The sequence below is a fragment of the Leptosomus discolor genome, chromosome Z (genome assembly GCF_034619465.1).
Source record: "Leptosomus discolor isolate bLepDis1 chromosome Z, bLepDis1.hap2, whole genome shotgun sequence".
NCBI classification, from domain to species: Eukaryota; Metazoa; Chordata; class Aves; order Leptosomiformes; family Leptosomidae; genus Leptosomus; species Leptosomus discolor.
This window is the reverse complement of record NC_141419.1, coordinates 5649007-5672089: the sequence shown is the minus strand read 5'-3', so window position 1 is coordinate 5672089 and position 23083 is coordinate 5649007. Positions and strand designations below refer to the sequence as shown.

General features: G+C 43.7%; 1 protein-coding gene across 2 annotated transcripts; it reads right to left on the bottom strand.

The window, feature by feature from the left end:
* Positions 1-3657: 3657 nt before the first annotated feature.
* On the bottom strand, positions 3658-23083 carry PTP4A2 (protein tyrosine phosphatase 4A2). Of its 2 annotated transcripts, none has more exons than XM_086479081.1 (6): positions 22999-23083; positions 14195-14869; positions 12520-12612; positions 7338-7468; positions 5197-5271; positions 3658-4089 (listed from the first exon to the last, which is right to left on the bottom strand). In XM_086479081.1, exons 2-6 carry the CDS (start codon positions 14288-14290, stop codon positions 3981-3983), a joined length of 504 nt encoding a protein of 167 aa, XP_086335207.1. In that variant the 5' UTR covers positions 14291-14869; positions 22999-23083; the 3' UTR covers positions 3658-3980. The 2 variants fall into 2 exon arrangements, with proteins under 2 accessions (XP_086335207.1, XP_086335208.1); XM_086479082.1 differs by lacking the exon at positions 22999-23083 and adding an exon at positions 15007-15024.

The window sequence follows — 23083 nt, the reverse complement described above, 5'->3', positions numbered from 1 at the left end:
TTTAACACTACTTAATACCCCCAACTTTATGCCTCCACAAATTCAGCCAAGCCAGCCTCCAGGACATACAGATGAACCCAGCAATCCCACTTCCCCAAGCCTAGCAACTCGCTGCGGAGCTCGGCAGCAAACCGCTGTGTGCCCCGAGCGCCTGAGCCCAAGTGTCTTCCTGCCTTTGGGAGGGAACGTCACAACCCAGAGCCAAGGCCCAGGCCAACCCCAGCACGGAACCCTGCTGCCTGGAGTGGCGACGCTACACAAACCCAGAGAGACAACGGGTTTGGTGGTAGCCTTAACATCCCACTTCAAGATCTGTTTACTGACAAAAAGCTGTTCCTCCCCTCCCCCAAGAAACTTCAAATGCTCTCTGGAAGCAATTTGCAAGCGCTGAGACTAAGTTAAATGATTTATAATTTTTTAGTTAAAAGAACACACACTATTATAGAAGCGCCAACCACGATTCCTGCAGTTTCTTTCCCCAGAGTCACTCCACTCTGCTTATCATTCTTAATTGCTCCAAAAAGTAGCATTTTAAGTGACATAAAAATGCACATGATTAAGTGTTATCTCCAGTTAAAGTATCAGTATCTGAAGCCGCCTAGATGTTAGTGAAAAAAATTTAACAAGAGAAACAAGCAACTCATATCATACAGAAAACCTCCGCTCCAATTAAGTGCATAATTTTTTATACTGAGTAGCCTTTCATTAGCAAGACATTTCACTTTGATGCATGATAACCAAAAAGGTAGAAACTTTGAAAAACAAAGCAAGAGTTCAGCGTTAAAAAAAAAAAAAAAACACCAACAAAACCTATACAAATACAAAGACGAGATGGAACTTCACAGTTACTGCTGCCAGTTTCACAGTCAAAGTGGTTTATTATCTCACTGCCAACAGGGACTAAAAATTTGTTCTAGTACACTAGTGGGAAAAATCTGATAAATATTAGAAACACGATGCTGATTTGCAAGTAACATATTTCTTTGATGGCAGCAAAGCAAGGCTGATTGGAGTGTTATCTGTGAAAACAGCACCATAGTATTATTTAAATAAATTATACAGATCACCACAGCGGCACGCTGCTGCCAAGGAAGGGGAACTGACTGGGACCCAGGACTCTGGAAACTCACTCATTGTTACCCCAAAACAATAACCCCGTTCAAGCCCTGCCAGGTGGCATCGTGTCTAGTCTCATCCAGGGCACAACAGAAAGTTTTGCAACAGATCTTGGATGGTTCTTGGGAAAGTTCAGAGCTGTTGTTTGGTTTGGGGGTTTGTTTTGTTTGTTTAAAGGTAAGTTTACACGTTTTTGAACAGGTAATTTGAAACGAAGAGAACTGTTCTTGTCTACAGCACCGTTCCCTCTTCTCAAAGGTAGAGCAGCCTTCCCACCAGCAAATCCCAGCCACGTAGTACCCAACTGTGATCGGCAATACAAGGGGCACGGACAAACTTCTCCAAAGCCCTTTACAAATCAGATTTTAAAGAAGAGCATTTAACATTAATGAGCTGCAATAAATTCATTGAGCGCCAGAGGGAAGACATTTTACTGCAAGAACTTTATTGCACTACGTTCAAGTGCTGAATCAAGTATTGTGCCTACTGGACATGGGTCACAATTACACTCCCCCCGTTTGCGTCTACACTGCGTGACAGTCTGCGCTTTTCACTATTTTTCCTCAATTAAGGCTGCAGAGTCAATAGTATATGGCAATTAGTACATTATAAATCAGGGTAAAACTAGGGGGAAGAATGCAAAGTTATACATATAGCATGTAAATTTTTTTTTATTGTTCTTCAGAAGGGCTTGGGGTTTGGTTTTTAATCCAGCTCAACACCTTCCCCTCCAATCTGACTTCCATCATTGGTCAAATCAGCTTTAACTACCAGTATCTCATTTTACTAAAAACATGGATTTTAGTTTGCAGAAACAGTCAGAACATTAGGCTTCTAGTTTGTGAGGGGAAGGTAAAGTCCAGAATCAAGTAATTTCAGCATCATCAATCTTCCACATAGACTCAAACATTACCAGATACGTTATTTCCCTAAAGTAGGCATTGACATCACAAACACTTTCGTGTCTCCTTTATCTGTTAAAGAAATCAGAAACGTTACACATCTTAAAGGGAGAAAGGAACTCAGCACAGCAACACAGCTTGAGTCACGGTACGGACCGCATTCTGTGGAGTGCGGCGTTTTCCAGCCATGGACCTCAAACAGGCCTCTTGGCGCGTCTCTAACGTGAGGGGCTTGACAAGTACCATCATTTTTTGCTTTAATTTATAAATCCCTTCCAGGAATAGAATTCTAAAAGTCCATTACCTGTGTTGTGAACATGTTTGCGCAGCTAAGCTGCAGACTAAAAGCAGAAGTCTAGAACAGGAAGAAATCCTGCGAAGGCAGCTCACATCGCCAGCAGCTGAGGTATCGGTGAAGGATTGGTACCAGTCTACGCCTGCTACAGGCACAGACCAACAAAAGCCTTTGGTGCTCCACAGCAAAAGATCACAGGAGAGTATGACCCAAAACCTGTATTCAAAGCCCTCAACGGCTGAATATTACAGACACGATGTCGTAGTAAGTTGAAAGCACGAGGTCACCACTGGGGCAGGGCACTACATTAACGTGTGCTTGGTAAAAATAGCCTGGCTGAAACTGCTTATTAGAGATCGTACAGTGACTTCTCTGGATCAATTCACCGGTAACACCAATGACCCTACAAAGGGAACACGGTGCCAGTCCATACTCCAAAAAATCAGCATATTTAGGGTCTGCCAATGGTGAATGCAGGATAGGCATGTTGGTGTGTAACTAGAGATTCTCCCTCTAAAAGTGTCTAATAAAAAACTAGCAAGGCAATCAGTGGTTAAACTGAACTGTACATGAGGGCTAGCCTGGGAAAACACCCGTACTAGGCATTTAGTCATGGAGCGCATTTCTGGGTGCGTACCATCTCTACCTCAGATATGATACAAGTGAGATCCTCCCCCCCAAACCCTGATTTACTGTGTTCAGCAAGGCAGAGAATCTGGACAGCAGCAAAAAAGCCTTTTTCTTCTTCCTTGTGACAGATAAATTAATTTTAAGTCCTTGTCTGAATTGCCCCTTGCTCACTCAGGACACTTTTGAACATCAGTCTTCTGCCAGGATTGATTCTCTATCTAGCAGCAGAAAGACAATTAACATTTCAGCCAAATTCTTTGGAAAAATAAAGACTGACATACACGAACATAAAATCCCACACAGGTCCATACACACACACACTCACACAGTGAAAAGCACTATCTCCCACCAACCAGAAAAGGCTTTTAGCAGATTCACCAGAGATATTAGGCAGTGAGTCTTCTGTTAAAGCCCAACAGGAAGTTCTCTCGCACCCACAGAGTCTGAACCCCACGTAGACACACAACACAGACTCTACCAAATCTCTAGAATATGCCCAGGCTGGGCTTAAGGCCATCAGACTGCTCCCATACAGCAACAAAGGCTCCTCCTCATGTCTCTCTGCCAGGTCCCAGCAAGGTTTAAAAAAAAAAAAATAAAAAAAAAAGGCAACTCCATTTAACAGAGTCCCATAGGAATTAATGTGTCAGGCCCTAACTGTGGGGTGCTTGCCTCAAATCAAGAAAATAGTTTCTGCACAAGCCAATGCTCTGCTGGTTTTCCTTAGACATAAAATTTACTTTATTTCTTTTCTTAAAAAGTTAAAAATACAGAAGGTTCAGAAACTGATTTTCTCCTTGCAGATGTTCAAACTGCAGCTTAAGGAGAAAACAATCCTTCACTGAAATGTTACTCTTAATTTTTTTTTTTATTTTTTTTCAATCATCACCACCATTAGGACAGAGGTTGAGGAGCACTAACTCCACCACTAATTTGATGACGTAGTTTGATTCCAGATTCACATTTCCAGGTGCCAAGAGTCCAGAAAACAGCCATGCTAACTTCTGCCTTCGTTTGAGATTTATTTTTTTTTTTTTTTATTGAACACAGCAGTGACCGTTGGCATCTTTGAAGCGTAATCGCATCTTAGGCCGGTATTTCTCAAGGTAAAGCAGCTGTTTGGAATTGAAAGCTCCCCTCCTTTTCCTAAAACAAAGAGAACGAAGGCTAATATCAATGGAAATAGTACTGCTTCAATCACCATACACATCCTAAGGCAGATTAGTCCTCGTTTCAAAGCTTTTCTGCATCTACAAAACAGCATTTTGGCTTGGTTCCGTATCCACTGACGCTTTGAGGAAGGATACACCAGGCCAGCACATGCAGTTCATCACCTACATGCCAATATTAAAATCAAAATCCAGTTCGCAAATTTCAGCATATTTTCTTCAACTGGGAGAGTTTATTTCCATCGCCAGCAGCAGCCACTGAACATCAAGGTCACCCTTTCTGTGCAGATGCATGCGTTACTTATTATATTAGCTAAGGAAGACCATGACATTCAGATACAAATATAGAAGAGGTTCTCAGAAAAGAGCTTCTCGGTATAAAAGGTACCGTACCCAGGAAAAGAAAAAAAGAATTTAAGAAAGGGAAAATTCAGAAAAATCTGTTGACAGCAACAGAGTTCTGTATATAGGCAACTGAAGACCCTGGGAATCTGTAAAAGGATGAATTGCTTCTTTGTCAAAGCTCATCCAACATAATCTTACCTGCTGGGCTTCATTTCAAGATCTAATGTTATCACTAAACCAACAGAGCTCTGTAGCCTCATCCTTCACCAGTTCTGTTGTTTTTCAGACAAGGTGGTTGCTGCCATTTCCTGGGTGGATAATGCACTCACCCACTACACCTGTCGGAGGGCTGGGGCTCACCTATTCACTGTAGAAATTCTGCTCAGGGGCCCAACCTCACTAGGATTTTTTAAATTGTTAGCAATTAGTCCACCTTCAATTCATCCACGCTTTCTACAGCCCCAGCCTAGACATTTTTTCCTCCCAAGTTCAAAATCTTTGAGTCTTAGGTCAATGGCTTAATATATGAGCCTAAATTTTAAAAATTAAGATCACCTTTTAATCCTCATCTCTAAACAAAGGAAAGGGCAAAAGCCTCAGCATTAACATCAAAGTCATGCCCACTATTGTCAGGATATAGCTACCAGAAAACAAATCTAACAAACTTTGCTGAAGACACATGCTGCCCAAATACAACGTAAACCAAGGGATTTCTTGAGAATGAGGAAGTTTAACTTACTGCCTTATAAACTGAACTGCATCTTCGTACTTCATTCCACATTCAATGAGAGCAAGTGCAACCAGTACAGGAGCCCTAAAGGAGAAATTAATGTTTAAGGAAGATCTAGAGAAACAATATACTGAACCCCTCAAAATACATCAAATTCATCTATAAACAGATAGCTTAAGTATTTTCTCTTTAAGCATTATCTACAGAAAGACATTTGCCTGCTGAGTCCCTAATGCAAAATTTCTTTTAGTAGACAGCTTTGCTTGCAGCACACACACTCTTAAAAAAAAAAAAATAATCAATAGCTCCTTAGTGTTTGGGGCGTGAAACAACAATTCTAGATTTTTATGCTTTCTCATTTCACTATAACCTAATTTTCTACTTTACTGAAACAAGTGTGTAATACCTCTTGCATGCATTTTACTTCTCATCACACTGTAGATTTAGCTGTGAGAGCGCTATGAAGCGCTGAACAGGTGACTTATATAGATTTTATTTCTTTTTAATTATATGCTGTACATGGAACTGGGCATTCCAGGGACAATAGAGTAAAACTCTCTACTTCAGGGTCCACATTTTGGAAATGAGTTAAGCGTAAAGAGCTGCCTTTTCAAACAAGCAGGAATCCCAGGCACACTGGCCTTCCCCTGGACACTAAACACACGCAGTTGCAAGAGGCACCTCTGGCAGTGGAGCAGTGAAGGATTAAACAGGTACTGGCAACGGGACAACTTGTACTCGTGGCTAAACAAAAACAGTTCAGGAGAAACAACTCTCACTATCATGAGGTGCCATGGTGCACCTGCACAAACAGAATCACTCACTCTCCAAAGGAAACAATTTAAAACTTCAGAAGTCACTTTAAAAAAACAACCAAACAACTGTCTCTCTTTACTACACTTGAAGTTCAATTCCCTACTACAGGCAGACAGTTTTCCAGATTAAAGGAAAATCTGTAAAGTTCTTGCGTTTCCCTCTGCCAGAAGCAGTCTGAGAACAGCAGCAAAAAGGTCACTCTGTAAGGAATGGATATGCAACACGAGTGAGCGTGACATACAGAAGACAGGAAGTTTGTGGTACCCTTTGGCCTGATATTATGCAAGAAACTGGGGAATTGTAAAAAAATCACTTGAGTTACACGCGGCCACCTTCCTAAAGGTGTTCCTCAGATAAAAACAGAGCAGAAATGGATAAACAAACATTAATTGCCTTGGGGTTTTGGCCCTTCTGTCTTTAAATATTGGCTGTTTCCCCCTCTGCTTCTTAATCTCCCCCATCAGAATTCTTCTCTAGAGGTGGAAATGTAAGAACTTGACACACTCCAACCGCAGGCTGACTTGACTTCTTTAACCCACCTTTCTTGCCCACTCATTCATATCCTTAAGCATTAACAGTCCCATGATTATTGTAAGAATACTCACACTTAAGCTCCATTTCCTCCTAGCCCATAGGATAAACATAACATCCAGAGATTACATTTGGGAATATGAATGTAGCATTTAACTTTCTCAAGTCAGTCTTTTTTTTTTTTTTTTTTTTTTTTTTTTTTCATTTCAGCCTGAAAGGAAGTTCTTCCCAAAGAAGGAAGTTGTATTTTGAGTGGTGAGGACAGAAACATCAGTCTGCATGTGAGCAAGAAATAAAAGCCTAACTCTTCTTGAAACTAAAGCCACTTTAGAGCAAGAAAGTAATGGAACCAGTTTTAATAAATGCTTTTATTACCACATGCTTAATAGTATACCAGTTGAAAACAGGAGGAAATTAAAAAGCCCAACTGTACAGCCTTAGAAATTGTACTATACATGTAAAGTGCGTTCATCAGGAAGCACAAGAGATCTTGTTTTAGCAGAAAGACGTATACTTTCAAATTAACAGCATCTCCAACTGCTCGTGTTGTTCACCATTGGCAAAAGTGTTCTGAACACCCTCTCCAAGTTCTTCCTCTCATCCCCGATCAGAGTTATGAAATTACTGAAGGTTTTTAAGCTGCAGAAAGACTCTCTTGCTTTAATGACACAAAGTTGATGCTGCTGCTTTAAAGTGTTACTTGGGAGAAAACAGAGAAATCAGCCTTTACTTAACACCCTCCATGACCTACCTCCCGCACTGACTCTAAGTCCAGTACAAACCCCAGACCGCGGAATACGAACCTTCCCAACCCTGCCACACAGTGAACAGCGACACAGCATCCAGGCTCTTCGCGAAATTTGGTTTTCAAGAGGTTTAGCCAGTCGTCAACTATCTGGTTCGGGGGTGGTGCTCCATCATCAAATGGCCAGTCCTTTGAAGGAAAAAAACCTGACATTAACTATACGGATTTCACTCCATGATCAACAGCAGCTCCCATGTCTCGGAGAAGGAAAACGCTGCGTTCAGCAAAAAGTGCCTACTACACCCACCGTTCTGTGGGTATTTTTTCTGGTTGCATAGAGAAGTTTGCAAGTCAATATCATAATGCAACACTAAACGTTTAACAACCATTTAATTGCACTTTTCAATAAAATTTCAATAAAACTCTACACTAACTCCTTTGTAGTATAGAATTTTTAGAAAAATAGCTGCCCTTGAAATCTCATTTTATTAAAAATATGTAAAAATCAATAGACATTTCAAATAAACATTTGAAAGATGAGAACTCTGTAGACTTTTGCCTGTGGATGTGTCAACCCTTTAAAATACTATTTGTACTTCAGACTCTATACAGAGGAGAAGCTACTTCATAACAACTCAAGGGGATCAGCAGAGGAGAAGGTACTTCATAACAACTGAAATGGATCAGCTTGTCCAGCTGCCATGAATCCAATAAGCCAGGCAGTGAAAATTACCTGGGTATTTTCAAGTCAAAAAAACACATTCACAAGCAAAAAAAGAAGTGCTTAGCAGCAAAGTCAACAACTAGGCAGCATGTACAGTTATATTTCTGCCTATTAAAGGGGAAGCCAACATTTAAACTACTCAGGCCACATCTAATATCATCACCATGGCTGTCAATCAAAGTTACATGTCAGAAGCTTCCCATTTTCCTGAGGTCACAGCTCTCTCCTGGAACTTGTGCTAAGTGGAGTACTACATGTCCTACATTTCAGGACCAAGCACAACATCACATGCTTCATAATCTTCTCAGACACAGGGAGTGCTGTGAAAAGAGCACTCCCAGATGCAAAGGAAAAAATAATACTGAGTATTTAGCGCTTCTCATTAGACCACTGCAACGCATGTCACAAGAGACACTCTTAGCCAGAGTTTTGTATTATTCAACGTCTCCAAATGGCAGGGAAATCACTTCGAAAGGAGCCGCCTTCTTCCCTCACTGGCCAGAAACAAGCCTTTCATGTAGTATTTTGAGAACAGGTTAACATGAATTAATATTCTCTGAAGCCTGAGAGCAGCACGCAAAAACGCTGAACAAGTACAACCAAAGGTAAAAATCTGCCAGGCTTTTCATTTTGAAACACACTTACTGCTGCCCTAATACCTCCTGAATAGCAAGTACAGCTCAGCACGGACCTCAGCCCAAGAGCACCTTATAAATGTGTTAGCACTTAAAAAAGCTGCAAGGTAGAAATCTGGGTCTCAGAACTACAAAACCAAAAGCTTTAAGTTACTGAAATAACTTTATAGGCGATTAATTCAGAAAGATACACCAAGTCTGAAGAGTGCAGAGTATTCCTTTTTTAAAGCAAATGGGAAATTAAAAATATCTGGGACAACACAGCAAAATAAGAGGCTATAGAAACAGGATCATAAAGTAAAACTTGTTCTTTCTAATAAAAGGCTTTTACGAGATTTTTCCACTCAATCACACACTGCTAGCTATACTATTTTCGGCCTAGCGTCACCCACTGTCCCAGGAAGAGATGTATGGACTGCCAAGAGAAGAGGCATTACCCATTGCACGATGCTTTCTTTTGAAACTGCTTTGCAAGGAACAGGATTTACATGTCAGTTCTGCGTCCTGGTTTTAGATTAAATTAAATCCTTTCCTTCAGATCAAATACAGGAGCTTACTACATTGCTCCAGCTTACGTGTTAACCATCACGTCCACACAACTCTTGTGCTGGCCTGAATTAATCACAGAGCATCACCTTCTCAGGACCGGTACACCACTGACATTAAGTTAGCACTGATAAAACTCTGCTGCATGGGGGACTGCCCAGCGAGGAACAAGAATAATTCTGGGACTAGAGGAGTAATTGCAGTAAAGTTTTGCAGGTTTTTTCCCTGATTATGAGTTCTGCCAGCATCACCTCCGAATTCCTGTCAGACAGGACAGAAAACAAATTGCTAAGCTCCAGGACCAGAACAGTCATTAATAACCAGGATGATGCACCAAGATTGCACAAACAGAAAATACAGCTCTTTTGTGCCACCCTGCAGTAGCTGGGAAGGACGATAGGCAAGACAGGCCTGTTCCTATGCACCCTCTATCTGGAGCAGCCTTGCTCAGCAGAACAGCTCTGGGTTTGTCAGTCAGCACCGACTGCAGGATTGGCAATGCAGAGCTGAGATGACCAAGCAGCAGTAACAGGACTTTAAGGTGACAAAGACCCCTTTCTTCAAAACCCGTCTGCAACTTGCACTGAAGTCACGGCAGCAAAACGCTCCCAGAACGGCCTGCATCTGCGCAGGACGAAGCGCAGCCGCCAGCGTGGAGCTCTCCCACCTCCAATACCAGAGCCCCTGGCGATGTAGTAAATATCAGACGGCCACGAAGTCAGATCTCCAACACGGGCACTGCCGACTGCCTGCCGGCATTCAGGTGGTGGCCGTTCTGGAGGGCACAGAGTGTAAAGAGAGTCTGATCCAGGGATGAACTGTAAATGAAGGGCTGATAGGAGGAGAACAACAAAATGTGTCTTAAATTCTGAAGATGAACAAAACTTGGTTGCCAGCCAGTGCAAAAATACTTCCAGAAAAAAACCTACCAGTTTTTCTGCTGTAACATTTCCATGTTACAAGACTTTACACACGAACATAACTGTAAGGACTGCAGAAGCACACAGAAACTAAATCCAACCCCGCCTCCTGTCTCCTGGATTTAATCTCTGTTGATAAACATGCACATGCAATAGTACTACTTCAAACATGGAACATCTAATTCTCTACTTTCTCACTATGCCATCTGCCAAAGCAACTCTGGAGCTGCCACATTCTACCCATCTTGCCAGTACATGATCCTGTATCACGGCATCAGAGCAGGCTTTGCTAAAATGCTCTCATTTTCAGGGATTTCACTACGCTTTTGACCTCAACAGTTTTAAAATAGACACTAATCTCTCTCAGGCTGTGTTTTTAATCTTAATGTTGTTTTTGCAAGCAAGTATTAGCTTTAAATAGTGATGTGTTATTTCCTCAGCCAGCTGGTAATTCAATACCATTTCTGAACAGCAACAGGACCCTGCTTTGAAAAAGCATGCACTCATAGGAAGGAAAAACTATACAGGAGGTGGTCGTGTCGGTGACCAGTTAAGCTTATCTCAAATAGCAAAACACTATTGCAATATAGCACATTACTAAGACAACCTCATGACCGGGATCATCAGGATCAGTGATGACATTAGCAGCAAACCTTCCCTGTCACCTCTTGCTTCCCGTTACCCTTAACAGATGCCTGGTGGATTTATGCTCTCTCCTGCTTTGCCTTCTGCAGCAGTGGAATACTAAGAACTGGTACATACCAACGGCAGAGAGGCTTGTTAGCTGAGGCAAACGCGTACAGACACAAGACTCTTGCGCATGTTACTTGAAGCGAAAGGCTCTGCAACAGAACGGTGCTTAGCAGAGCTGGTGGAAACTCCATTTCCAGTTTTTAGAAAAGCTTCCTCAAAAAAACTCTTTCAGTTCAAACCTAGCCAACAGCAAGCTTTGAAAGTTTCTTAAGAACCAAAATCCCCAAACTCTTTCAGAAGCGCAGGCTCCAGAGCACAGAGCACCCTCCGGCTCCTGCAGCTGCCCCAGGGGCCCCGGCCATGGACTAGAGAAGGTGGATTTCGCTCACAGCCACAGGAGCCAAGGTCAGCCGGCCTCACGGGGCAGCTGCCCTGGCAGAGCTGGACACTTGCAAAACTGTCCTAAGTCTTCTAGGAAGAACTCAGACCTCTGCTCTGGCGCAGAAACACAGAAATACTCTAAACTCCAGCTTGAATCCAGGGCTCTGAGGGCCTCCTACACCAGAAGTCTAATCCTTCTAGTCTCTGGCAACCTTAGCAGTATGGCAGCTAGAGGTTTCACAGCAGCTTGCCTGAAAACGCTGCGATGTCCAAGCGCAAAACAGCTCTAGAGTGAACACAAACGCTATTCCAGAGTGCAGCCCTAGGAGCACTGGTAGCCCTGTAATGACTGATTTTTCCGACAAGAGTGAGGCACACGTGGCTGCCTGGAACTGGAGTAAAAGCTTACTAGGGCTGGAAGCCAAGAAACCTGACTGACCTGTACGTGGAGTTTTCACAGATACGCCAGGATACAAGTTTTTCTCCTAATGGAAAACTGAAGAAGTTTCCCTCCAACTGAGCCATAAAATCAAGAGGCAATAGAAGACTGACTACCTGCAACATGAACGTAAGATGCAATTTCTGGCCTCACAAAGGAGTATTACTCACTCCAGTAAAATAAACTGATTATATCTGACACACTGTAATAATTCAGAAGTACTGCCTGGAAAAATACTGCCTGCAAGCTTAGTATGAGCACACACCTATTAAAAAAACCTTCCCTGAAACATCAAGCAATACTAGACGATATAGTCAGACAGTCATTGCATAATGTTAGCCATGAGTAGCAGTTCAGGAATTCCACCTGCCGAACAGGGAAGGCACCAGCAGCCAGGCTTCAGTTAGAGGTGAGCAGTGATGAGGCTATCGATCAATATCCTGCTACAGCCAGTCCATGGAAGCCTGTATCTCATCAGCGACGGTCAAAAGGTGGCACTTTTTTGAAAGAACAAGAGAAGGGAGTTCTCTCTGCATCCTGAGAAGGTCAACAGTAAAGCCAAGAGAAAAGGACCAAACCGAGTTGTATAAACCACAAGGCTAACACTGGATTAGTATCGAACTAGTCACTAAAAGGCAATCAAAATACCCCAACAAATCCAGAAATCCAGGAATAGACATTTCTATTCCAACCAAAGCGCTCAGACAATAGCAATGAATCAGCAAGTACCTTTCACAAAAGGACAGTGAGTTTCTCAAAACCAGCTTTAGCCGATGCTGAGGATCACGTTGCTTTTGGCCAATCTGAAACAGTCATAAGCTCTCGCCCAAAGCACGAAGGCCATCCCCACCACTTCTAGACATGTGATTTTTCACATTTAGACAGTTTTAAAGGCAACTCACTAGAACCTGGATTCCTTCTTTTTCGATAGGAGCTTGATCGTAAGTGGCATCACAAACTCGCACCAAGGTTGTCACTCCGTACTTCTTCAGCTCCTTTAAGAAAAAGGAAAACATGTGAGCATGCTGGCAGAGCAAAGAATTAAAGAACTTTCTCATCAGCTACAAAACTAAACTTTTTACAGAGTCAGCAGCACCACGACTCTCACACAGCTCCAAGGTGACTCCACAATGAAGGAGCAAGGGCCAATGCAGAAAGGGGGGTTTATGGCCTACATTAGGCCAAGGGTTACAAGTGACAGGAATAAACCTGGAACACCTCTGAATCCTTCTTCTCTAGGGAAATGCCAAGGGGGAAAAAAAAATGCATATATAAGAACAAAATTAAAATAGCTGCTTATACTCTCCAGGCAGCTTCTTCTTCTCTTTAAATAGAAGCCTGGAACTGTTTGCTTCAGCCAGTGTTGACATTTTGAGGCAGGGAGGAACAGAACACACACACCACCATACTCCAGCTTCCTTGTAATGCACTATAAGTAGCACATTGTGCTAGATAAATAATCAGAAGATCAAACAAAAGCTGTTCCAGTTCACTTTGAAGGTTCATACAGCAAGCAGAATTTCCTCTCATGTTTGGACTGAATCACTTTAACTTCTAACAATTAGCAATAATATCTGTTCCAGAGTCAAGACTCCTGGAAAGGGAAGACAATCCACAATAATGGGGAAAAAAAAATAAATAAAGACCAAAAGAATGTGGCTTTCAGACAAAATTAACCACTAATATCTGAGCAGATTCACGGTGAAAAGCACACTGCTAAACGATGGAAGTCTGTTAATAGCCACAGTCAGACAGCAGTATCAGATGACAGGATCTCTTTGGAATGAAAAAGACCTGCATACACAAGATAAAAGTCCTCTAGATGTAAGACATAAGGGCAAAGATACAGCAGGGTTGGAGCAAACTAGAATGCAGAAATACACTGCACTACTACTTCTCTGATGAGACCATCTGCTGCTTTTTCAGAAAACTGAATGTTAAATTTTGCCATATTTAAGACCTTATTGTCTCAGTAACGGTGTGATCCATCGCTCATCCTAACTGACTCTTTCCACAGTTCAACCCAGGCAGATGTCAGTTTTCATGTATAAATTCTGACACCTGAAATCTCTGACAATTCTGGGACTGGTAGGGCAGTCTAATAAAAAACATCATTTTAAGTATTGCACTTAATCCCACTCTAAGGGAGAAGGGTCAGAAATCAGTTCCAACTCTGTTAACTACTTCTTTAAAAGCCAGCAGACAAGCAGTAGATGGATATTTCAGCAGCACTGCATTATTTAATGAAAAATAACATTTAGAATCGCAGAACACGCAGTCCTTCAGAAACCAGGACAGGAACGATGGCAAGGGGGTGTGTTTATATTCTAAAATGGAAGCTCATCCAGCCTCTTGCAGTTAAAGAAATGCGGGACTTTGGAAAAAGTAATCGGTGATTCCCTTCTCAGACTGTCAAGGGAATGTGAACAATACATTAAAGATAAAAACGCCTTAAGCTTCAAATAACATGTAACATACAGCCAGAGTACTGAGGCGTGAAGAATGAGCGTACAGTACTTCTGCAGAGACCACGAGCATTTAAGGAAATAAGGGTGATACTTTATTTGACTGCCTTACCTCTATGAACTTGCTGAGGGTTGCATTGGTTGGGTTGTGAGTGATCAGGAAACGCATATTCTCGTAAGTAATTTCCACGGGGGCTGGACGGTTCATAATGGCAAACAAAATGTGTAAAGGGCCAAAAAAAACTTTAAAATAAAAAAAAAAATCAATAACCTTGGAAACGTTTCACAGCAGAAAACATGAAAAAGACCACTAAAATGCCTGGGATTGATCAGAGCTTGCTTTGACGTGTTTGTTCCTTAAAGAATTCGCTTCTAGAAAAGCAGGTTTGCTTCAGAATCCACTCGAATTCAACTTCGGCCTCAATTACTGCAGGTGGTACCCTTCAGACTCCAAAAATTCTGACTACATGCAAGACTAGGCAGCCTGTTCTACATTTAGGCACTGGTGAGGCAAAAAAGTAAGGGCAGATTTTCTCTCCACTTTGTTTTCTTGATGCTTAGTTTTGCTAGAGTCAGTAAAAGGAATATGCTTCCAATGTGCAGAAGATATCCCATATATTTGAGTGTGTTCGCTGTGTCTGGAGTCTTCAAGGCAAAGTAATTATGGCACGTAGAACCCCCTGCACTCAGCTCACTTGTCAGCCAGGATGCTGTGCTGGGCCTGGCAGAAGTCTGCCCTCACGCTCAGAATCGCCATAAATGTGCGACGTATATTCCAACAGAACACCTAAGGAGAAGAAAAGTATCGTGTAAGAGGACTTGTTGCTTCTGCTTCCAGAAACACCAAATAGTGACCCTCCCAGAGGAACTCAAATTAGACTAGGTAAGACTATGTTTAAAAAACCCAAACAAACAAAAATCAACCTTCACCGGAGTCCCGAGGGTTGTTATCCCGGATATTCCTTCGGCACCGAGTATGCTCCAGCTCAGAGACACGGGACTTCTCGTAACTGCTGTTCCTGGCAGCCAGGCACCGGAACGGAGAACAAGGAAACCTTTCTGCACTCTCTGCAGCCCCTCCCTCCCAACCAGGTGTCCCAGAAGAGGAGAAAATAGCACAAAGCCAAGTACACGCTTGAAAATGTCTGTTGGTACAGTCATACCTGTTTGGCTTAAGCCCAAATAGGTACAAAATATTGTTGGTATGGCTTTATTTTCTGAACAAAGTAAGCAGAAATAAGAGTATAACTAAACTGCCATACGTTTGAGCTTTTGCTAGCAGATAAATTTCACCAACATTGTTCTATCACCAAACTCCCAACAGGAGCAGGGAGGTACCCTCCAGAAATTGCTCGTTTCAAAAGACACCAAATGGTCATTTAGCAGTAATAACTTTTGGTTATTCTCAGTCTTATCTGTGTTTACAGACCAGGGCATTAAGACAGCAGCAGCTTCCAGTCCTAATACACAGGATTCGAAATACAGATGTTTCAGCAACAGCAAGAGAAGATAGAACAATGTCATTCTACCACGGGGGGATGAAAATGGAGCTAACGGAAACTAGCTCATTTAAGGCTGAAATACTAAATAAGCATCGTGGCTTTTCACTGCATTTAAAAAGTGTGAAGCCAAAGAATCACTTAAATCGGTTGATTAAAATCCAAACTAGCAGCCAGAAGTCACAGACCTGCAACTCGGGCAGAAAGGTCAACGTGGCACACTCAAGTGAGTACAATTAGGGAAAAGCACACACATATGGAAGTTCACACCCCAAACTTCTGGTGCACTCAACATTTTAATGAGATCCTCACTTTAAAATAATCAAATTAAGTACTAAAAAATTACCTTTTTCACTGACACAAAGTCAAAAATCACCCAAAGAACAGCAATTATTTCCTTAAAGAACAGTTTTCAATGCCAAAAAAATACATTAATTAGGTTGCCAGAGGCAAGAACAAAGATGTTTTCAATAACCTCCCCTGACCTTAACACAGTTCTTACTCTGAGTGACTGAAATACAAATTTCAAAAATGAATCCTGGAATATTTTATCAGTGTAATGACTTCAGGATTAAGTCTCACCCCAGAAGGGAGAGTCCCGTCTAAACACATCATATTCAAGTCCTTACACTTGTCAATTCTTGCGCATTTGTCACAACTCTCTCATATATACTACCAAATCTCCCAGCAAAGGATTTGTTAAAATGTATTACAGTCTGCTGTAGCGATGCTGTACCAGGCACAGAACAACTGAAGTTACAGAACCCACCTGTGTCCAACACCTGTAAAACCTGATGCAAAAAAGTCCTTTTGCAGGCAAACACTGTCCTGTTTTTCCCCCATTTGAACTTAACTCCAGTCATCTGACATGCCCTGGAGGGTGACCTGCAGACTTACATTACAGGAACAGTTTCAAAAGTAACTTTCGAGCACCTAACAAGGTCATTTAAATAAAAACAGTGGTCAACAGATCTTGGCATAGGAGATCAAAACTTGGATCCAGAGTTCCAGAGGCTTACAGCATTACAAAGTACACTGTCAAGAGGGGAGGAGCCATTGTGTCATATTTAAACAAATCCTTTAAACATTTTTCTTCTCAGCACCAATACTTTGGTTGGGAAAGCTTCATCCAGTGCTATTTGCACTGTGAGGTGTATCAAATCAGGTTACACTTCTCCTCCCTCAAGCAAATCAAAGAGGGAATTTCAACACAATTATTTTAAAAGTCTTTTGTAAAAACGATTTACCAAGTCATTAAGAAAGGACACATGGAGATGACGTGTTCCAGTAAATTAAGTACAGCAGGGGGAGTCACCAACTTGAGTCCTCCTCTCAGATCTGCAGCTGCTCATGGTCTGACCTTGGCCAAGCCACTGCCAGTAGCTCAACTCATCCGCAGAACAGGAATGACACCATCTTACCCTCCCCCAAGGAATATTACCGAAGCATTTAATTAACTAATAGCTAAGGAGTGATTAAAAATGTAAAGCACTGTATTTAAGTCTGAAAAATGATTTCCAGGAGGATAAGAAGTTTATGTAGAACACAACCTTATTTTTAAAAGTTTGGTTACTGACACATATAACCCCTCCATGACTTTCAACTGCTGACTGTTAAGCTGAAGTTTAAAAGAAAAAATGAGGCTTCTAACTAAGAAAATTAAAAACAGGAAAAACCCACCCTACTGTCTGCAGCTTCTGATCTCCCCAAGTAAATACTTTAAATTTTCTTCCTCTCCGTGTTAGCAAGCAAACTTGTACTTCAAAATCTCAAGAGAACCAAGCGCTATCAAACTGACAATAAATTGTAACCAGGTCTATGCAAAACATAAACCAAGAAATCACTTTTCAGCCAATTAACCTTCAACTTTTTATAATTAGAAAATGAGATAGCACATGGAGAGAAACCAAAAAATTACAACATGTTTTATGCATCTGGCCTCAGAAGGGGAGCAGAGGTATCCAACACATCAACGCTATGAATGAGGTGCAATAGCTCCATCAGAACCAGAGGAGGAGAAAAAGCAGAGCCAGCAGGACAACCAGGCTAAGCAATAACTATTCATGCATCTGAAAAGAACTAGGTATGCTTGGGAGTCAGTTTCTGATGCTGTTTAACTTCATCATCATCAATCAAGATGCCTATCTACACAACCCAGTTGGTGAGCTGTGACGGTCTCTGCACCTACAGACAGGACTAATTTAAGCTACGACAGTGCTGCGAGCTCCTCACCTCTCACGCTCACGCAGCCGTACCTGCCAGGAGCTTCGTAAAGCCTAAGGAAGCCAATTTGAGAAGAATGTCTTTCAAAATACTATGAACGTGCAAGAATACGCTTAAAGCATAAGCAAGGTGCAGTCGTATTACCTAGCATAAATAAATCGGGGTGATTAACTAATTAAGAGAGAACAGTTACATGAATTCCTGACTTGGTAGAAGCTTCACTCGAGACTGCCCTAAGGAAAAAACCGACCCATGTGCAATTAGCTCCAGTGGCTGCGTCATCTGCACTGCATTGACTCCTGAATTAGATGCTTCGATAGGACAAGTCGCTCGCTCTCTGTATCGAGCCTGCCCAAGCTCAGGGAGACAGCTCCAATGAAAAACAAGGAGTAACATGGGAAGGAATTCCTAGTTCCACCATCTCCTTCAAAACACACCGGTAGAAGTGCTGCCTTAGCCACACTGAGACAGAGAAACAGCTTGCAACAGCTGCAGCTTCCAGAGATTGGAAAACACAGATACCTTTGGAAAGGTCACTCGGATCCCCTTTCAAAATACCCCAGTGCACAGGATGCACGGCAAAGCCTGCTAATTTGTCAGTCAGCATTAAAGGAATACGTCAGCGTTTCGAAGAGCACTTTTTTCAAACTATCTCAACTAATTTTGTTCCTGTAAGTGGGAATCCACATTCCAGGTTAACAAAGTCAGGTCACGAGCTGCTGAATTTTCCTCTTTTCCCTCTTCCATAAAACCTCATTGTTGTGGTTTGCACTCACACACACGAGATCAGCACCACAGCACACTGACGGCCCACAACTCGATCCCCTGAAAACTGCCATCCTGACACGACACCACAGCCCAGCCGCGCTTTCCCCGACACTCTGCGTACGTCACAATTCACTTCCCCTTCCTGCACTGCCCCGCTGAGGGACCCACGTTCTCTCCATACACTATCAAAACGTCCCATTTCATCTGGAGCACAGGGGGCTTTTCAAGCGAAAAAAATTCACCGAAACCTTCAAAATGAGCCTTAAAACAGTGGGTACACACCTTGGCAAGAAGTGAAGCAACCATCTTTTCTAAAACATGCTCTCCTAGTAGGCAGAGAAAAGAAACTCTGGAACTAACACTCTTGGAAAAAATTCTTGAACGCTCTCTGAAGGAAGCTTGCTCAGAATGACACGTGCCTAGAGAGGGGTGAGGTCAAAAATTTTACTGTTCCACCCTATCCACCCCCGCCACGGAGCTCCCTCCCAGCCTGCTGACAAGTTCTGCGGGTGACTCATTCGTTTCCTTTTGCACTAACCCAGTCGCTTGGTCCGAGGCCGTAAAACCCACAGCAGCAGATAGAGATCTGCCTTAGCAAGAAAAAAAAAGCAGTCTAGATTAAAGAAGTCTCAACTTAAAAGTGACACGTCAGGAAACAGCGAGAATTGTCAAATATCCCGTGCAAGACAACTCGAAGAACAACCCTGTGATCCTGCAGCAAAGCTCAAGATTGAGTACTGTGCAGAAAAAGTTTAGCTGCCACCCCTCAATTTGGGTGAGGTCAAACCTCTACATCAAACACAGGCCTTGATGCACAGAGATCATCACCCTGGCGAGCTCGGCAGTGGGAAGTGATCAGATACTGCATCAGCTCTTTCAGAAGACCTGACAGGCGGGTGTGCTTTATGCTTCAGAGCTTTTCTTTCCTGTGAAATACAACCTGCTTCGTAGTTAAAAATGCTGTTCTGACACAGGGTTTATTGAACGCCTTCCCCACCCACCACTTAGTTTTTAAAAATCCTACAGAGGACACATTTGAATGTTATTTACATACCATGCCCAACAAGTTTAAAGTTACTAAAAGTGTTTGAAGTCAAAACCAAAAGGCCCTGCTAAGAAAAAGAAATTTAAACGATTATCCTGTTTAAGTCACAGAATTATATATAAGTAAAATAAAAAACTACTGTAGACAACAGTTCATGAGTATGTGACACTAATAACTCATTCCCAAAAATCAGAATGCCGAGTCGTTTAAGCTGTATCAACGGTTGGTCTTCGAACACACAGTCGTGCTACACCATCAGCTCCCCCGACAACTCAAGACGAAATATTCTCACACTTTACGTATCAAAAAAAAAAAACCAAACCCCACCAAAAATCCATTAACGAGTCAAGCAAGACTTAAAAGCAATTTCAAATCACACAGCAACAGGGATATTATTCTATGAAGTTACAGAGTTGAATCACTTGCATCTTACTCATCTCACTTATTTGAATTTGCCGTACACCTCTGCCGGAAAAATGACTTAGTGGGGAGTTGGCTCCTTTTCCGTGCTCTTGTAGCAGTTAAATTCGGTCTGACAACTGAAACTGAAGCTCACTGATAAATTGCACTGCATGTCCACAAAGTCTCAATTGTTAAAATCCACAGTCCATTATTTCGAGCAGAGCCAGACTTTCAGTGTAAGAGACCAAAAGAATTTAACTTTTTAGTACAGAACAGAGAGAAACAAGGGTAACAAAAAGGTACACGTAAGACTAACCTGAATAGAGACGGCAACCCAGCGTCTCAAGTGCCATAACTGAAAAAAGGATCAAGAGATCTAAGACTCCTTTACCCCTTCACAATTAGCAAAATGAGCCATGAGATGATACCAAAGCCAACAGCCACGATAAAGGTATTTTATACGCTTATGATATGCATCAGCCAGATACTGGCCTAAATAGGTGCCAGCCTGATCTAGCACTCCGATTCACATGCATCAAAAAGAATAACTTCTACCCCGGATTCTCAAGCCATTAGGTCTCTTTTTCAATATTTAGACAAAGCTGTTTCAAATCTCCAACTCTTTAATGGGCAAAGCAGCTGTCAAACGAATGCAATAGACAACACAGAGCTCCTTTCTGCTGGTTCTGCAACAGCACGTCACTGACAGCACGTTTCGCCCTCCGCAGGTATTATCAAAACACACAACCTACACCATTTACAAAAATCATCTGCTTGCGCTGCTCAAGAGCTACATTTTCAGCTGTGGATCGTCTCAAAGCGAGCACAGAAATGTGCCCGGCTCTCCCCGGGGCCTCACAGCAGTGAACCACCGCAGCATTCCACCAGCGGGCAAAGTCCAGCGGCAGGAGGGAGGAAACCAGCTGCGATCACAGTTCAGCTTCGAGGGAGGAAGAGCATTTGAGCACTGCTGGGTGGAAGGGAACGCTGGATATTTGCAGGTAATTAAACCTGCAGTCAGTCACCTATATTTAGGAGGTGTACGTAAAAACGTCACAAGCAGACCCTAGGTAAGAAGGCCGACGCTCCTGCCTCTGCATCCCTACGTACGCAGATGCTCACTCCTACCTTAACTCCAACTGATCTTTTCTTTCCAACAGTTGTGTTCATTAAATCTAAGTATTTCTACATGTTGAGTCATAAGGAGATAGAGTTTTCTGGCTGCTGCTAGTCGTGGGTTTATCATTTTTTCTTCTTTAAATACTAACTGCAGTTCTGAGTCAGAACCTGACTGGTTCATTTGGGGAGTTTTGAAGCGAGTTTCCATTTATACAGTAGCCTTTAAAAGCCAACTTTCTGCCTTACTCCTCCTCACGCTGAAACCAACAAGCATACAGCCGCCCCGAGAGAAAAAGCAGATTGTGACTAATCACACTAAGGAACCACGAGGAACCATCGCTGCAATTGAGCAGAGGCCACTTCTACAAGCTCCCCCGTACCGTAACACCTCCCAATCTGCAACCTCGCCTGCGCTCCGAATACCAGACCTCCAGCTCCCAACAACTAGGGCTCCTCACCAACCAAAGCACGCCCTAAGCAGCAAACCACAGCCGTTCCCAGTAAGGACACCACTCCCTGTCTCAGGCCCTCCTGTAGGTCACTCTCAGCACCCTCAGCAACACCAGCACTTTCTTTAGCCACTGCCCTGGCCAGGCTTCATCAACTCTCCCCTTCCCACCCAGGCAGCTCCAAATCCCACAGGGCAGCCCACTATCTACACAAACCAGCCTCAGCATTCACAACCCTGCCCCCACTCAAACCCCAGGAAAACCACCACATCCTGGACACCCTTCCTTTCCAGTTCCACATTGCTCCTCTCTAGCCTGAGAAAATTCCCCCCCGCCCCCCCAACATTGCTCCCAGCCTTCCCCTTCCATTTTCCAGCCAGGATTCCAGAGAATTTCTTTACTTTTTACAGACCATCTCCGGGCCTAACACAAGGCAGGCCTCCCCTTCCCCCCAAAAAACTCTCCCATCTTTTCTCAAACTCTTCCCCCATCTGTACATACAGAGTAACAACCCCTCCCCTCAAACAAACCCCTCCGAATGCCCCCCACACCACGTACAAGCAAGACTCTCCCATTCCCCCACACCAACCCCTCTGCAGTCTCCTTATCCTCCCAGCCCAGGTACAAGGCAGAGTCCTTCCCTTTGGGGTCCACTCATGCCAGCCCCACAGCTGAGGGGGGACCCACACAATCCAGCCATACAGCCCTGAGGCGTAGGCACCGTAAGTCAACCCCATCCCACAGGCAAGGGGAGGGCCCTCCAAACCAGCCTCGCAGGCAGAAGGGACAGCCCACAAAGCAGCCCAACACTGCAAGCCAGGGCTACTGTCCTAAACCCAGGCTTACCGGCCATGGGGGTCCCTCATACCAGTCCAACCCCACAGGCAAGGGGGAACCCTCCAAAACCAGCCCCCAAGTAGAGTAGGGAGCCCACAGGCTAACAAGCTGCTCCTAAGGCTGCTCCTCAGACCAATGCAGCCCCCAAGGACCGGAAGGGTTCCCCAAACCAGCCCCAGAGGTCAGCAAATCCCTCCAGACCAGGAAGCAGCTCCCAAACCAGACCAAACCGAACCTCCTAGACCAGCAAGGATCCCCCCCCCCCCAACCAGACCCACAGCCCAGACAGGACCCCTAGAGCACAAAAGACCCCTCCAAATCAGCCACAGGGGCCAAAAAAAAAGCCTCTCCAGGCCGGGAATGTCCCCCCAGACCAGCCCCACAGGCCGGGGGATCCCCTAAAAACCCTCCAGGCAGCCGGGGCGGGGGGCATAGGCCGCCCCGTTGCCACTGCGCCCCCCGCCCCGCAACCCGGGCCCGCCCCAGGGCGGGGGCTCCAGCCTCCCGCGGTCCCTCCTCACCCGAACACCCCCTCCCCCGCGCCCCGTGCTCCTCCCCACCGCGAACCCCTCACCCTGGGCATTGAGCGCGTCGGCGTTCTTCCGAGCGGGCCCGGCGCCTCCCACACACCGGGCCGGGGGACGGGAAGGAGTGAGAGG

Coding starts and splice junctions, on each gene's coding strand:
- PTP4A2 (XM_086479081.1), bottom strand. CDS start 14,290: ATGAACCGTCCAGCCCCCGTGGAAATTACTTACGAGAATATGCGTTTC. Junction 5,272..7,337: donor TGTGTGGCAGGGTTGGGAAG/GTTCGTATTCCG, acceptor TTTCTCCTTTAG/GGCTCCTGTACTGGTTGCAC. Junction 4,090..5,196: donor GCAGTTCAGTTTATAAGGCA/GTAAGTTAAACT, acceptor TCTTTGTTTTAG/GAAAAGGAGGGGAGCTTTCA.